This window comes from Aulostomus chinensis, chromosome 6 (assembly GCF_037954235.1).
Source record: "Aulostomus chinensis isolate RoL2024-O1b breed Wild chromosome 6, RoL_Achi_v1.0, whole genome shotgun sequence".
In the NCBI taxonomy this organism is placed as follows: Eukaryota; Metazoa; Chordata; class Actinopteri; order Syngnathiformes; family Aulostomidae; genus Aulostomus; species Aulostomus chinensis.
Genome location: NC_141325.1, coordinates 3,090,932 through 3,107,468, shown reverse-complemented (window position 1 = coordinate 3,107,468; position 16,537 = coordinate 3,090,932). Strand labels below are relative to the sequence as shown.

At 45.9% G+C, this 16,537-nt stretch overlaps 3 protein-coding genes across 5 annotated transcripts in view; 2 read left to right on the top strand and 1 right to left on the bottom strand.

Annotated features, from left to right (window-relative positions):
* Positions 1 to 16,537, bottom strand: part of trpm3 (transient receptor potential cation channel, subfamily M, member 3) — a 167,442-nt gene that overhangs the window by 135,885 nt on the left and 15,020 nt on the right. For 2 of the 3 annotated variants that reach the window (XM_086205868.1, XM_086205865.1), the window contains exons 1-2: positions 1,826 to 1,893; positions 870 to 1,260 (exon numbers count right to left, since the gene is read on the bottom strand). The exons of the other annotated variant lie outside the window; for it this stretch is intronic. In XM_086205868.1, the coding sequence (XP_086061994.1) occupies positions 870 to 1,073 (204 nt within the window). In that variant the 5' untranslated portion in view covers positions 1,074 to 1,260; positions 1,826 to 1,893. Of the gene's footprint in view, positions 1 to 869; positions 1,261 to 1,825; positions 1,894 to 16,537 lie in introns of those variants that run through there. 3 annotated transcript variants of the gene reach the window in all.
* On the top strand, positions 3,423 to 4,458 carry LOC147259729 (uncharacterized). The gene is made up of 4 exons (XM_086205261.1): positions 3,423 to 3,488; positions 3,563 to 3,618; positions 3,683 to 3,907; positions 3,979 to 4,458. The coding sequence occupies exons 1-4, from the start codon at positions 3,463 to 3,465 to the stop codon at positions 4,449 to 4,451; spliced, it is 780 nt and encodes a 259-aa protein (XP_086061387.1). The 5' UTR covers positions 3,423 to 3,462; the 3' UTR covers positions 4,452 to 4,458.
* Positions 13,527 to 14,578, top strand: LOC147259728 (uncharacterized). The gene is made up of 4 exons (XM_086205870.1): positions 13,527 to 13,560; positions 13,636 to 13,691; positions 13,756 to 13,980; positions 14,052 to 14,578. Exons 1-4 carry the CDS (start codon positions 13,535 to 13,537, stop codon positions 14,567 to 14,569), a joined length of 825 nt encoding a protein of 274 aa, XP_086061996.1. The 5' UTR covers positions 13,527 to 13,534; the 3' UTR covers positions 14,570 to 14,578.

Genomic DNA, 16,537 nt, shown 5'->3' with positions numbered 1-16,537 from the left:
ACAATTCTCTGCAAGATTCTTATATTCACTGGGAATGACAGCACCTCTGATGAAGCCATAATTGCTATGAAAACTGCATTTGGCAAAACACTGTTGCCAGTGACTTGATGATAGCAGGCTGCTGAGGCAAACCAACAGGCAGACATTAGCCCCATTACTTAGACCAGAGTATGTTTTGTAAATGCAATAATCTCTAGAGATGGTAACACCCCACTTACTGTCCATTAAACGTACATTAAATTATCAGTTGTCTTTTAAAAGACAATTCAATTGCAAATGGTGTGCATCTTCAGTTAATGCTATCTCATCTTACAGCCCTTTGTGTTGTTAACTCCGGTTATGACTGGGAGGTAATATAGGTCATTTCATAGTTTGAATCATTTTTTTTTGCATTAAATATCAACAAAGTGCTGTTGGTTTCAGACGGGCTGGTCAAGTGGTCCAGCAGCAGGTGGCTAGCATCTGTGAGCACCACACGTTTCTCAAAAGTCTCACAAAAAAACATCTCACAGCATTGCAATTTGAATAACTTCATAAATTACACATAAGTGCACTTTAACTGGAGTCTGAATACACACATTCAAACAGCAGTACCTGGGTTCAGGGGTAACTTGAAGCTTGAAGACTTACTTGTAATGCTAAATGCCTTCCAGATATGTATGTCAAGCATCATCGAGTGAATAATCTAGTAAGATCAAGAAGTTTGTTCCAGATTCCTTCAGGCAGTCTACCTTGTAATGCCACATTGTTTCACGATCAACCAGGCAAAGTGCAATCATGACAGTGGCCTTTCCCTCCAGTACCCAACTCATTGATTAATCTTTGGGGAGGCATGGAGAGGCGGCCTGTGTACTCTCAAAACATCTTACCGGTGGCTGCTGAGAGTTGAGCGCCCCCCTCTTAGTGGACCCCCCTCTGGAGCTGAGCCTCTTCCACGACTCTGAGAAACGCCCCCTAGTGGTTTGGCGACCTGGTCCAGATGTCCCGGATGCAGCTGACGAATCATCCCGTGTGGAGAAGGGACGATCCCTGCGCAACTCCCTCCGCTCAGCCCACTTCTTCTTGGAAGCCATCGGTGTGAAAATGTGGTCAAGGAGAGGTGGCGGCCACGGTGAGTCAAGGACACTGTTCTTCGATCAGACTGGTGCCACAGGTGGCATCTTCACCTACTTCTAAACTCTGCTGCCAGCTCAACTGGTCTGATTGGCTCAGTCTTTGCAGGTCTCCTCTCTCTTTAAGTCCAGAAAATGCTGCAAGCACCTCAACATAGAAGAGCCAACTCTGGAGGACAGGACTCAGCGGTTTTCCTCCACCTCAAGGAGGAAAGCCACTCCTTCCAGGACGACCATGTCCAAATTCTCGACAGAGAGGACAGATGGTTTGAAAGAGGAGTTAAAGAAGCCATCCACGTCAGGATAGAGAAACCATCGTTGAACAGAGGAGGTGGACTGCGACATTTCCTTTCACCTATTTACAACCAAGTCCTTTCAAAGCTTCCCCAAAGAGTTCAGCTGAAAGACCCATGTGGAACGGCTGATGCCAGCACAGCCCATTAGCATCTGAGTGGTCGGTGAAACCCCCTAACGACCACCCCTGAAACTCCCTGACACCGCACAACGACTGTCGTTTGGAGAGGCCAGGTGAATCTCGGGAGGGTCGTTTCCACCACAATAGCACTGACCACTCCCACATAGGTTTATAAGCTGGAGTTTCCACACTCTTCACTAGAACTGAAGAAGCCTCTCGGATGAGAGGTGAAACGTCTTCAAGATAAACTTACGTCCAGTTGACCAGATTTTACTTCGCTTCGATCTTTTGCAAGCACCTCCTTCCACCTGCTTCTTTAACTTTTTCCTGTCAGATCTCTTGATCCAACAGAGTGGGATAACTCTTCTCAACCTGCTCGGCTGCACTCCTGCGCTCTTTTCTCTCTTGCAGTCTTCCTCTTGAAGGTATGGAAGCCAGTGAGGAGAGGCAGCGAAACAGAGGGTGCTGTCTGCACCCTGTTGCATGTGCTATCACTGTGGCTCGGCCGTTGATGCAGTTTCCCTTCTCACGCGGTGGGAGAGACATGGAGAGGGAGAGGGGGAGAGAGAGAGAGAGAGGAGAGAGAGAGCGGGAGCGGGAGGCAGAAAAGAGGAGGAGGGTGTTGAGATCCGGGTGGAAAGGATTTCAAGACAGAATAAATGATAAGGAGATCACAAAGTGATCTGAGAAAGGACAGAAAAACAAAGCAGCCCAACCCTGTTCAGCAAGTCACTCTCTCTCTCTCTCTCTCTCTCTCTCAACACTGTGCTTTGAATACCCACAGCCACTAAACCTCCATCTCCTCCCTCCCTGAGCTTTCACTCACAATCTCATTCTCTCTCTTTTCAATTTGGGGTGCGTGTCTGCCTCCTTTTCTTCTTCTTCCTCTTTGATCTATGGTTCACAGTTAGAGAGTTAAGCCACCTCAGCCTCAGTCTCTCCGGTGCACTTGAAGAGGCAATAGCAAGGAAATCTGGTGTCCTGATTTTCTCCCACTCATGTACCTTTCACTCAAAGCCTTGTGGGGTTGACAGAAGGTGAGAATTTGAGTAACTCCTTCAACAGAAGTGCTTGTTATTCTATGAGCATATCTGCTTATTTGGCTGAAGAAGAAGAAGAAGAAGAAGAAGAGGAGGACATTATTCTGGGACAAAAGGATGAGAGAGCCGGTGACAAACCACAGTAGAGACAGGGAGGCAGAGTAAGAAGAGGTGACAGAGTCAGACTCCAGGGACATTGTTGTCCTGGCTCCCAGGAACCACTCACCACCTGGGAGTGCACTCCGATGAGGGTGTGTGTGTGTGTGTGTGTGTGTGTGTGTGTGTGTGTGTGTGTGTGTGTGTGTGTGTGTGTGTGTGATTGTGTGTGTGTGTGTGAGTGAAAGAGAGAGAGGGAGAGAGAGAGAGAGTGCGTGTGCATGTTTGTTGGACTGAGCAATTGAGAGACAGAGAAAGTGAAAAAGCAAGACAGAAATTCCCTAAAGGATGAGAGTACAAAGAATGAGCAAGATACAGGGAGGGAGCGGGACAGTGAGGAGACACACAGAATCCCAGGTTTTGCTCAAACTTGAAGTGACATCACGAGGTCATTACAATCAGCCTCAGAGGGGAAAACTGTATAAGTAATGAGAAGTATAGTCGTTAACCATGCTTGAGCTTCATTCAAGAGAGTAAATGAGCAAAAACTGGTTTTTGACCAGTGATTTTCCTGTTATATCAACACCTTTTTTTTCTAATAAAAGGTGAAGAGCGCTGAATAACTGTTATTAAATATTAAATATTTTCAACTAAATTGCTGGAGTTTGAGGAGTGATGAGCTCCCTCACCTGAGTCCTTCCCCAGCAGGTGTTCATGATTAACTCGTTAAGCTCTGATTGGTCAGACTGGTGTATAAAACCCTGCTCATGTCATCACTTCTTCAGTGTCAGACATCAACATGTTGACTTCTCAGTTTCTTGCAGGGTGAGTAGAGGGCAGTCATGCATGTTGGTGCCTTCATGTTTGAGAAAGAACACGGCATTACTTTTATCTTCCAGGGCTCTGCTCATTGCCTTCCTGGTGGACGATATATGCTGCCTTCCTCTTAAGAAAGGTAACCTACAGCCACCCTCCAACAAGCCTTGTATTTCAGTGTAACTCACTACAGCTGTCACCAGGTTCTGACTCTGGTGCGTCATCATCTGGAGGAGGCTTCCTTCATGTTGGTCCATCCTCGTCTGGCTTCGCTGAGCCCAGTCATGCTAACAGAAGACCAGTAGGAGCATCTTTCAGCTCTGGTTCTTATGGACCTGCACCATCAGGATCTGGTGGCAGCGCTGCAATTCTGATCCCTGCTGGCTCAACACTGCCAGGAGGTTCCATCCACACTGGTGGACCAGGAGGTAACTCAATGACTTCAGCATCTCCACCAACTTGCTGTCCACTAAATCTGACTAACTTGTCTCAATCACAGGTTATGACTGGGCTGTAAATCCTCCAAGCCTCTCTGCTGGAGGTGAGGAGGGTGCTGGTTTTGGGGGAGCTGAAGGACACGTGAGCCCTGCTCTACCTCCCCCTGGACCCCAGTTCCAGGGAGGAGAGCTGTACCACTTGGACAAGGTCTACGAGCGCGGCGACTCAGAAAGCGAGTATGAGGACCAAGGCTACATGGCTCCGTCTTCCGCACAGGCAGCATCCCCTGGCGCTAACGTGGCCTTCCTGAGCCACCCTGTGGCAGAGACCAGTCCAGTGCATGGATACTGGGGCTTCTACCCTCGCTACGACTACATGTTCCTTACTGGCCAGTATCCTCCAGGCACCTACAGTGACTACAGCAACAGCTACGAGGAGGGCAGAGACCACTGGTACGATGACCACTACATGAGGCACTACATTCCCTACAGCCAGGAGCCTGTACAGGCCAAGGGTGCCTACAATAAAGCTTAAACATGAACCTGGTGTCTTAGCTATCTTTAACAAAGAAGCACAGTCTTGATTCCAACTTAGTGCAGAGACTTTCACGAGTGGCTCATTTGGTGTCCCAGTCTGGAATGGCACCATGCTACCCAAATAACTGATCACAACCCAGGAAGACATGACACTGCTTGATTAAAAATACAGACTTAGAAAACCAAAAGAAACCGAGTCAGTTATTCCTCAGGTGTGAATGTTGCACAAACTGCAGCAGGGTAAATGTTACAAAGCCCTCATCTGTGAGTGTATGACAAATTGCTGTCATAATGTGGAAGAGATGTATTCTGACTTTGAAGTAGAACGCTCTAATGTTCAGGTGAAGGGGCATTTCTGTGAGCCACAGCTTAAATGTGGAAAGACTCTTTGGCTTTTACAGACCACTGGAGAGTAGCCATTTTGGTACAGAATCTGAAACTCCTGCATAATCCACCTACTTGGGTGGAGTACAGCTTGGCCCTTCGGCTCCATCACGGGGTGTTCCTGTGTGGGTTCTCTTTGGTACTCCGGCTTCCTCTCACAATCCAGAGGGGACCAGGTTAATCCAGACTCTAAATTGCCCGTAGGTGTGAAGGGTATGTCTTTGCAGTTTGGTTAGCCCACCTAAAATGTTGCAAGTTCCAGACCACTGGTATGAGGCACTACATTCCCTACAGCCAGGAGCCTGTACAGGCCAAGGGTGCTGTCAGTCAGAATGTCTTGCAGAGGAAAACCACTTTCAATAAAAAGCTCCAGCAATAATGCCCTAAAGAGTCCAAGGTCATTGACACTAACAAGTTGCTTAACTTTCTCCAGGCTAAAGACCCTGGTGGATGAAGAGCTGGACAGTACACAAAACTGCATGACACCTAAACTCCAGTAAGGTGGTTACCATGGGAACTCATGTACGCAATTAACTAATGAACAGACATGTTTAACTTTTGTACAAGCAAAACTAAAGAGCTTCACTGGTAGTGACTTGTAAAAAGCCTGACGCCAGTGGGGGGCTAAAGGACGGGTGCTTCACATAAACCTACGAGAAGCTCCCCCTGAACAGGGGCTCTCCCTGTAAACGAGCTTACCATTGACCAGAAAAAATCATTGAAGTGACAAAGTGGTTCTGCTGGAAAAGGAATTTACCAAGTGTTGAACAAAACTATAAACCCCAGTCAATTAAATTCTCAATTAATGGATTAAGTCACAAAATATTTGGTTCTGGCTTCCAAATTGAAGTCTTGTTTAAAAAAAAAACAAAAACCTGACATTGAAGTGCAACTCAGTTTTAATGTCTAGAAAAGGAGGAAGAGATTGTTGTTCAAAGCTGAGATTTTCATGTGTGGTTACCTTTACTTTAAAGCTCATTGGCTCATGAAAATTCACAACTCTACAAAACTAAAGGGATGAATACATTTCTTAGTCTAAAAAGACTAAGTGGGGAACCCGACATGTTTCAGCTTTGCTTCCTCGGGGAGGTCTTGGCTCTGCGGAGGGCGGGTGTGGTGCGCCTTCCTCCGTCAAAGACACTAATGTGCCCAAATAGTGACAGTAAAGATTTCATGCACTCGCGGTTCCAGTTTGAACGGGTATTTAATTTAGCTGACGTTGTCCCATGAGTGAATGACGCGGGCCTCCATGACGCAAGGTGGCGCTATGTTCCACGGCAGCTGCTGGTAAGTCACTTTATTTTTGTGGTTCCCTGTTTTGAAAACAGGTTTATCAGCCTTTCGGATGGCTGATTAAAGTTCTGAAATAACTTATAAAAACGTGGGGAAAAACTCCTTTAGCTGAAACAGCATCGTTTTTTCTCTCTGTTTTAACCATAGTTTTTGTCCGCCCTCGTGACTCTCTACCTGTTCTGGTGCCTGTTTAACTTTCAGTGTATCCAATTGAGCATGCGCAGAACGCAGGCTGATTGAAGCGCGTACCTGTTGGAGATACCAAGGTGCCCGGCTGCTTTACTTCAGGTGTGTCAGACGGACTTCAACACATTCCTACTGCCAGCTGCCAACTTGATAACTGCTCTCCTCAGTAGGTGAGAAGCCGCTGTCATGTTGAAAAAAAAAATTGTACATTTTTTAATGAGATATATACATTACGGTGGTCCTCAACCCGATGAAGATGCATCCTCTGGGGGGCCAGTCGATGAGCCTGTGCCAAGACCGATATATCGCGATGACAGAGTTCTAGGTGGATGCTCATGTTTTCATATTTGCTACTGGACATTTTTTTCTGCTTTTGGAGAACCGTTGATCCTTATTTTCAGTTCTTTGTTTCTCTATTAGAAGACATGATGGGACCTGACGGGCCAATCCAGGGGTGAGGAGATGTTGGCTTCAGAGGAGCTGAGGGCCAGCGACCACTACCTGAGATCATACGCTCCTGAAAAGCAGGATAATGAACAGAGACACGTGAAATAAAGATCTCGTGCAATCATCTGGCTCCGGGTTTCTTTCAAGAATGACTTGTAGATGGAGGTTTGACCAAGGTGCCCGGCTGCTTTACTTCAGGTGTGTCAGTGGGACTTCAACACATTCCTACTGCAAGCTGCCTACTTGATAACTGCTCTCCTCAGCAGGTGAGAAGCCGCTGTCAAGTTTTTAAAAATAAAAAATTTTACATTTTTTAACTAAACACACACACACACACACATATATATATATAAATATTTTTTACACGTTTTTTCCTATGCAGGATAAGCTTCCATGGTCAACAACAGAAAATTAACTGGTACTGACGGAAACGATTTTTTCCAGAGATGTATGGATTGACTCAAAATATAGCACGTGTTCTGATACATCCTTCACCTGAACCGAGATTCAATCATGAGAGGAAGAGTCTCCTCAACAGAGTAACGATGAAAAATTAGCTCTTAATTTTCCTAGGATTGATCTTGATATGGACTTTTCCTTAATTAAGTCTAAATTCTTGCTTGTGTTGGACGTCACTTTGGACAAAAGTGTCTGCTAAATGAAATTGTAGAATTGTAGAATTGATCTGTTTGACTTTGTTAATGATCTGACTTTTTCAAGCAGGTTCTAAATTACTTAACCAAAAAATGTAAAAAAAAAAAAAAAAAACCCTCCTTTTGCTGAAACAGTTTACTTTTTTTTTTTTACTCTCTCTCCGTTTTCACTGTAAATTTGCCCACCCTGATGACACACACTCCCTGACGCGTCTCTGTTTAACTTTCACAGAGGCTCCAACGGCGCATGAGCAGAACCCACGTACCTGGTGGGGCTCCGGCTGCTTTGCTTCAGGTGTGTCAGTGGGACTTCAACACATTCCTACTGCCAGCTGTCAACATGATGACTGCTCTCCTCAGCAGGTGAGAAGCCGCTGTCGTGGTTAAAGTTTTTTTTTTAATTTATTTTACATTGTATGGCTAAATATACATATATACATATATGTATATATGTATATTTGTATGTATATATTTTTCTTCTTTAAACTCACAGGACTTTGCTGGTCACCCTCCTGATTGTGACTATAACCTGCCCATTTATGGCACAAGGTCAACTCTCACCTTCCTCCACAAGTAAATATTGTGCTAAAAATAAAAGAAGTCAACTCTTTAATGAAGGTTTCTTATTCTCAGATTCTTACCACGGTGCTCCGTACGGTGCCAGGAACTCAAACTCTGGTCCTACACCCAACGACGATCCGCCCTCTAGGGGGCCAGTCCATCACCCTGTGCCAATGTTCAAGCTATATCGCGATGACAGAGTTCTAGGTGGATGCTCATGTTTTCATATTTGCTCCTGGACATTTTTTCTGCTTTTGGAGAACCGTTGATCCTTATTTTCAGTTCTTTGTTTCTCTATTAGAAGACATGATGGGACCTGACGGGCCAATCCAGGGGTGAGGAGATGTTGGCTTCAGAGGAGCTGAGGGCCAGCGACCACTACCTGAGATCATACGCTCCTGAAAAGCAGGATAATGAACAGAAACGCGTGAAATAAAGATCTCGTGCAATCATCTGGCTCCATGGTTTCTTTCAAGAATGACTTGTAGATGGAGGTTTGACAAGCAGGGGATGGAATGACAAGCATTTCACTGGTTTCCAGAGCCTAATAATCAGCCCATGACTCTTTGACGCTGATTTAAGTTGGCGTCCAGCACACTACGTTTTTCTGATGTAGAAGCGGAAACAAATGGCCAATCTATGCAGGACAAGCTTCCATGGTCAACAACAGAAAATCAACTGGTACTGATGGAAATGATTGTCAATGATTTGACTTATTTGAGCAATAATTCCATTCTGATTGGCAGACTTAACTGATAATAACGACCAAACTAACGCACACATTTATATATATGAATACATGTACTTATGTGTATACACATGCCGACCATCAGTGTTAATAACTCAGAACCAGGAGGACAACATTTTGAGTCAAGTTGACACCTGCCCCCTGATCCTTGTCTTTCACAAACATCTGTCACCATGGAATCATAGGGTTGCCCTGGTTACCACCCCCCCCCCCAAAAAAAAGAAAGAGGGTTACATCATCTGGTACTTCATGATATAGTGTCGCCAAGTCCAGGTGAATAATTTGACGAGTTCAGATTCATGTCAACCCACAAGTCACAACATTAGTGACAAAAAAAAAACAACAACTGCCAAACATTGTTGTCTAACACACAAGCGCTCAGACAAACCTCCACGTGTGACATCATCACAAACGGATTTCTTGAAATGCCAAAATTCTGCTGCAGATGCAGGATTAAAACATTGTCTCTCATCGTATGAAAGCGTTTTAATGGAGCAGAAACAAAATATAAATGAATACTGACTCTTTTGCAATGCATTCCTAAGGGGCATCATACAGTGCCTGCTCAAATGGTTAAAATATAGAAATCAAGTCCAGATCTAATCAGTAAATCTATCATTTTTTGGTAGATGCTTACTAGACTGTCTGACTAGCAGATTATTCTGTCTGGTTTTGCATAGAACGTCGAGTAGAGTGACGTATCAAGGACACCAAAAGAGGCTCTTTTCTAGCTAGAAATATTGAATTAGCAGAGCAGTCAAAAGAAACAATGCAGCAGTTCTATTCAAGTGACAAAGGAAAACACACTGGCGAACCATCATGCGTTGTCACCCAATCATGAATTTGGAAAAACAAAAGAGATCCAGACGTCTCTCTGCAAGTAAAGACGGGGATCCATGTCAGAGCAAACAAGCACTGAATCTTAGACAGAAGAGGGTTGAGCCATCTTAGGTAAGCTGAAACTTGCTTGGTTTTGTTTTTGTGTTGGGGGTCGTTCGGTGCTTGGCACTGGAGTTTCAGTTTCTCTCTGCAACAATAGGTGAGGTCAGCTGACGCGGGTCACACCCTCTATTGCTCTCTTCCCAAGTGAAATCTAACAGGGGCGGTTCAGCCAGGCGCAACTAGTCAAGCTGGAAACAGCTGTGACTGTGGTCAGGTATCTAACAGCACAGCGACGCTCAAGCGTCAGCCCACAAAGCGTTAAAGACCACAAAAGGTAAAGACCAGCGAGTCTACCTGCGCGAGTCCATTGAGCTAGGACACCGACTACCGCTGCTGCCTGTCTGACTTAAGTTTATCGCACAATGTGTCTCACACACATCCCGGTCATTGTTGGCAATCGGAAAAAACGCACAGTCTACCGCAAACGCAATCCGCAAAACCTGTCCGCACTCCCAGAAAGTGGTCCCAGCCCACGCTTGGTCACGTTTGGTCTTTGGAACTGTCAGTCTGCAGTCAATAAGACAGAATTCATCAGTTCACTGATGAAACTCTCAGACATTCAGGTTCTACCCCTGACTGAGACATGGATCCGCCCAGAAAACACAGCTACCCCAGCTGCACTCACTGAGTCCGCCACACTAAGCCACACCCCTCGCTCTACTGGACGAGGAGGCGGTGCTGGCATGCTCATTCCTGAGAACTGGTCTTTTTCTGCACTACGTTCGTCGAACAGCAAGACAACATTTGAATATCACGCTTTAAGTGTCACTGCTCCCATCAAAGCATATGTTCTGGTTTTGTACCGCCCACCAGGGGGTAATCTGGATGGCTTTGTCTCTGAGATGGACATGTTACTCTCTGACATCCCTGATGATGGCACACCACTGATTGTCATGGGAGACATGAACATTCACCTTGACAGAACTCTGGCAAACGACTTCCTGGCACTCATCTCCTCCTTTGCACTCAAACTAGCTCCTTCTCCTCCCACCCACAAAGCTGGTAAAGTCCTTGACTTGGTGCTGACTCGTAACTGCTCCATAACAGATGTGACAGTTACCCCACTCCACCTGTCAGACCATTTCTTGGTCAAATTTGCAGCTGCCTTTCCGCAATTGCAGACACCCACACAGACGGTTTCCTTCTGCAGAAACCTGAAGTCCCTCACAGCAGCACAGCTGTCTGATGAGGTGAACTCCGTCATGCCTGACCACTCGCACGTCCCCTCACTTTCTGTTCATGAGGCTACAGAAACACTCTGTTCCTCTCTGGACAAACTCTGCCCCCTGGTGTCCAAACCAGCCAAAAAAAAACAACCAAGTCCATGGCTCTCTGAAGTTCTGAGAGAACAAAGAGCTGGACTCAGGGCAGCAGAAAGAAAGTGGCGTAAATCCCAAGAACCTACTGACTTGTCCTTATACAAACAGAAACTTGCTTCCTTCACCTCATGCTTACAGTCCGCTAAGAAAGCCTTCTATCAGAACAAGATCTGTGCCACTTCTGATTCCAGAAAATTGTTTATGGCATTTAACTCCTTGCTTTCTGCTCCAGTTGCTCAGCCTTCCACTGCACTGACTTCAGACATGTTTGCCTCCTTTTTTACTGAAAAGGTTGCTGCAATCAGCAACCAGTTCTCTGAGCCTGACCAGTCCAGTCAGCACCAACCTGCCACTGCTGCTTCACTCTTCTCATTTGCTCCTCTGAGCGAAGATGAGGTCTCCAGACTTCTCCTGAGCTCAAAACCTACAACTTGTCCTCTCGATCCAATACCCACCAGCATCCTGCAGACCATTTTGCCCACTATCAAACCTGCAGTCACACACAATGTCAATTCCTCCCTGGAAACTGGCATTTTTCCTGCTACTTTTAAGCAAGCCCGTGTCACCCCACTGCTCAAAAAGCCTAATCTCAACCCCGCCAAGGTTGAAAACTACAGGCCTGTATCACTTCTGCCATTCCTGTCAAAAAATACTGGAGCGCTCAGTATTTAACCAGGTCTCTGAACATATGCGGAACAACAACCTACTTGACTCTTTTCAGTCTGGCTTCAGGTGTGACCACTCCACTGAGACTGCACTCCTGTCAGTCACTGAGTTACTGAGACAAGCTCGAGCTGCTGGTCAGTGCTCTGTCCTACTTCTGCTGGACCTGTCTGCTGCCTTCGACACGGTGAACCATCAGAATCTCCTCTCCACACTCTCTGAGCTCGGCATATCTGGTTCTGCCTTGTTGTGGGTCAAGTCCTACCTCACAGGCAGATCCTTCAGAGTGTCATGGCGAGGAAAGGTGTCTAGGTCACATGACCTATCGACTGGAGCTCCTCAGGGGTCAGTGCTTGGTCCCCTTCTCTTCTCTCTGTACACCACCTCACTTGGTGCAGTGATCCCCTCCCATGGCTTCTCCTACCACTGTTATGCTGACGACACTCAGCTTCTCCTCTCTTTTCCACCTGATGACAGAACGGTCTCAGATCGTATATCAGCATGTCTGGCTGATATCTCCACATGGGTGAAGGACGCCACCTTCAACTGAATCTCTCAAAGACTGAACTTATGGTCTTTCCAGCTTGTCCATCTGTTCAGCCTCAGGTCAGTGTCCAACTTGATTCGAGCCTACTTGTGCCCACAAACTCAGCCAGAAACCTGGGTGTCATGATTGATGACCAGCTGATCTTTAAGGTTCATGTGGCCTCAGTTTCTCGGTCTTGCCGTTATGCCCTCTACAACATCAGGAAGATCAGACCCTTCCTGACCCAAAAGACCACACAGCTTCTGGTTCAGGCTCTTGTCATCTCACGCATTGATTACTGCAACTCTCTTCTGGCAGGCCTCCCTGCAGGCTCATTCAAGCCTCTGCAGATGATCCAGAATGCAGCAGAACGTCTGGTCTTCAACCAGCCCAAAAGGGCACACGTCACCCCGCTGCTGGTTTCTCTTCACTGGCTTCCAGTGGCAGCCAGGATCAAATTCAAGGCACTTCTCTTGGCTTACAAAACAATCACAAGAACGGCTCCAGCCTACCTGGAATCCCTGATCCAGGTCTACTCTCCTTCTCGCCCACTACGCTCTGCATGCGAAAGACGCCTGGTGCTTCCAGCCCAGTGCTGCTCAAAATCTCTATCCAGACTCTTCACTTCTGTTGTTCCCAAATGGTGGACCCAGCACTTAGTGATTATGTAGCAATAACTGTGTTGTGTGATGTTGTATGTTTGTCAAAAAAAAAGGGGGGGGGGGGCGGCGACACTTCTTCTGCCACTAGATGGCAATACCTGTGACCAAATCACAACTGAAGCACTTTTGCGCTTCCTATGGGTTTTTCCTGAAGTCTGAATTCTTGCTGGTGTTGTACGTCGCTTTGGACAAAAGCGTCTGCTAAATGAAATTGTAGAATTGTAGAATTGTAGCTCTCAGGGCCTCCAAAAGGAAACCTCCAAGGGCCCCTTCAGGAAGAGGGGCACCAGTTTGTGGCTCCCCACTTAAAGCGCGAGCAATCTCAGCGTGTCAACTGGAAAAAGAGCCCATTTATTCTGTCCCTGTCTAGGTCAGGTGAACCAATGAGAGGAAGCCATTACAGGGGCTAAAGAGGAGCAATGTGTGCTACAACCATGAGAGTCACTCCACTCAAAATTAATTAAAATCATCCATGAATGAAAATCACGCTGAAATGAACATACAACTTTTTTTAAATCACAATCAATCACAATGTGATCTACGTCCAAACAAAAGGAGGTCGAACATGCTGAAGTAATCCCCCTCACCTGAGTCCTTCCCCAGCAGGTGTTCATGATTAACTCGTTAAGCTCTGATTGGTCAGACTGGTGTATAAAACCCTGCTCATGTCATCACCTCTTCAGTGTCAGACATCAACATGTTGACTTCTCAGTTGCTTGCAGGGTGAGTAGAGGGTAGTGGTGCATGTTGGTGCCTTCAAGTTTTGAGAAAGAACATGGCATTACTTTTATCTTCCAGGGCTCTGCTTGTTGCCTTCCTGGTAGAGGACATATGCTGCCTTCCTCTTAAGAAAGGTAACCTACAGCCACCCTCCAACAAGCCTTGTATTTCAGTGTAACTCACTACAGCTGTCACCAGGTTCTGACTCTGGTGCTGCCTCATCTGGAGGAGGCTTCCTTCATGTTGGTCCATCCTCATCTGGCTTTGCTGAGCCCAGTCATGCTAACAGAAGACCAGTAGGAGCATCTTTCAGCTCTGGTTCTTATGGACCTGCACCATCAGGATCTGGTGGCAGCGCTGCAATTCTGATCCCTGCTGGCTCAACACTGCCAGGAGGTTCCATCCACGCTGGTGGGCCAGGAGGTAACGCAATGACTTCAGCATCTCCACCAACTTGCTGTCCACTAAATCTGACTAACTTGTCTCAATCACAGGTTATGACTGGGCTGTAAATCCTCCAAGCCTCTCTGCTGGAGGTGAGGAGGGTGCTGCTTTTGGAGGAGCTGAAGGACACGTGAGCCCTGCTCTACCTCCCCCTGGACCCCAGTTCCAGGGAGGAGAGCTGTACCACTTGGACAAGGTCTACGAGAGGGGGGACTCAGAAAGCGAGTATGAGGACCAAGGCTACATGGCTCCGTCCTCTTCCGCACAGGCAGCATCCCCTGGCGCTAACGTGGCCTTCCTGAGCCACCCTGTGGCAGAGACCAGTCCAGTGCCTGGATACTGGGGCTTCTACCCTCGCTACGACTACATGTTCCTTACTGGCCAGTATCCTCCAGGCACCTACAGTGACTACAGCAACAGCTACGAGGAGGGCAGAGACCACTGGTATGATGACCACTACATGAGGCACTACATTCCCTACAGCCAGGAGCCTGTACAGGCCAAGGGTGCTGTCAGTCAGAATGTCTTGCAAAGGAAAACCACTTTCAATAAAAAGCTCCAGCAATAATGCCCTAAAGAGTCCAAGGTCATTGACACTAAAAAGTTGCATAACTGTCTCCAGGCTAAAGACCCTGGTGGATGAAGAGCTGGAAAGTAAACATAACTGCATGACACTAAACTCTAGTAAGTAACAGAGTTACCATGGGAACTCATGTATGCAATTAACTGAAGACATGTTTAACATTACTCTTGTACAAGCAAAACTGCAGAGTTTTACTGGTAGTGGCTTGTAAAAAGCCTGACCGATCGCTGTAGTAGCCACTAAGGGGGCTAAAGGACAGGTGCTTATTAACCTACGAGAAGGTCCCCAAACAGGAGCTCTCCACTGTTAACCATCTTCAAGTTAAGCAGAAAGAAATCACTGAAACAACAAAGTGGTTCTGCCACAAAAAGAATTTACTAATTGTAAATCCCAATTGGTTCTAAATGAACAAATTTAGTCACAAAATATTTGGTTCTGGCTTCCGAAGTGCAGACTTGCTAAAAACGGACATTGAAGTGCAACTCAGTTTTAATGTCTAGAAAAGCCGGAAGAGACTTTTGTTTGGTTACCTTTCCTTTATAGCTCATTGTCTAATAAAACCTCACAAATCAAAGGGATGAATACATTTCTTAGTCTAAAATGACATGGTGGGGAACCCAACATGTTTAAGCTTCGCTTCCTCAGGGAGGTCTTGGCTCTGCGGAGGGCGGGTGTAGTGTGCCTTCCTCCATCAAAGACACTAATGTGCCCAAATAGTGACTAAAGATTTCATGCACTTGCGGTTCCAGTTTGAACGGGTATTTAATTTAGCTGACGTTGTCCCATGAGTGAATGACGTGGGCCTCCATGACGCAAGGTGGCGCTATGTTCCACGGCAGCTGCTGGTAAGTCACTTTATTTTTGTGGTTCCCTGTTTTGAAAACAGGTTTATCAGCCTTTCGGATGGCTGATTAAAGTTCTGAAATAACTTATAAAAACGTGGGAAAAACTTTCGCTGAAACCGCATCAAGTTTTTTTCTCTCTGGTTTCACTGTAGTTTTCACCTCGTGACACTCTACCTGTTCTGGTGCCTGTTTAACTTTGAGTGTATCCAACGGAGCATGCGCAGAACGCAGGCTGATTGAAGCGCGTACCTGTTGGAGATACCAAGGTGCCTGGCTGCTTTATCCAGGTATGTCAGTGGGACTTTAACACATTCCTACTGCCAACTTGATAACTGCTGTCCTCAGCAGGTGAGGAGCCGCTGCCATGTTAAAAAAAAAGTACATTTTTTAACTACTCACTTATATATATATATATATATATATATATATTTTTTTTTTTTTACACGTTTTTCTATGCAGGATAAGCTTCCATGGTCAACAACAGAAAATTAACTGGTACTGACGGAAACGATTTTTTCCAGAGATGTATGGATTGACTCAAAATATAGCACGTGTTCTGATACATCCTTCACCTGAACCGAGCTTCAATCGTGAGAGGAAGAGTCTCCTCAACAGAGTAACGATGAAAAATTAGCTCTTAATTTTCCTAGGATTGATCTTGATATGGACTTTTCCTTAATTAAGTCTAAATTCTTGCTTGTGTTGGACGTCGCTTTGGACAAAAGTGTCTGCTAAATGAAATTGTAGAATTGTAGAATTGATCTGTTTGACTTTGTTAATGATCTGACTTTTTCAAGCAGGTTCTAAATTACTTAACCAAAAAATGTAAAAAAAAAAAAAAAAACCCTCCTTTTGCTGAAAGTTTTTTTTTTTTTTTTAACTGTCTTTCCGTTTTCACTGTAAATTTGCCCACCCTGATGACACACACTCCCTGACGCGTCTCTGTTTAACTTTCACAGAGGCTCCAACGGCGCATGAGCAGAACCCACGTACCTGTTGGGGCTCCGGCTGCTTTGCTTCAGGTGTGTCAGTGGGACTTCAACACATTCCTACTGCCAGCTGTCAACATGATGACTGCTCTCCTCAGCAGGTGAGAAGCCGCTGTCGT

What these genes read in the sequence shown, in the direction of transcription:
- LOC147259729 (XM_086205261.1), top strand. Translation starts at nt 3,463, where the DNA reads ATGTTGACTTCTCAGTTTCTTGCAGG. An exon ending in ACTTCTCAGTTTCTTGCAGG is followed by an intron (nt 3,489 to 3,562) that starts GTGAGTAGAGGG and finishes TTTATCTTCCAG; the next exon opens with GGCTCTGCTCATTGCCTTCC. An exon ending in CCACACTGGTGGACCAGGAG is followed by an intron (nt 3,908 to 3,978) that starts GTAACTCAATGA and finishes TCTCAATCACAG; the next exon opens with GTTATGACTGGGCTGTAAAT.
- LOC147259728 (XM_086205870.1), top strand. Translation starts at nt 13,535, where the DNA reads ATGTTGACTTCTCAGTTGCTTGCAGG. An exon ending in ACTTCTCAGTTGCTTGCAGG is followed by an intron (nt 13,561 to 13,635) that starts GTGAGTAGAGGG and finishes TTTATCTTCCAG; the next exon opens with GGCTCTGCTTGTTGCCTTCC. An exon ending in CTGCCTTCCTCTTAAGAAAG is followed by an intron (nt 13,692 to 13,755) that starts GTAACCTACAGC and finishes AGCTGTCACCAG; the next exon opens with GTTCTGACTCTGGTGCTGCC.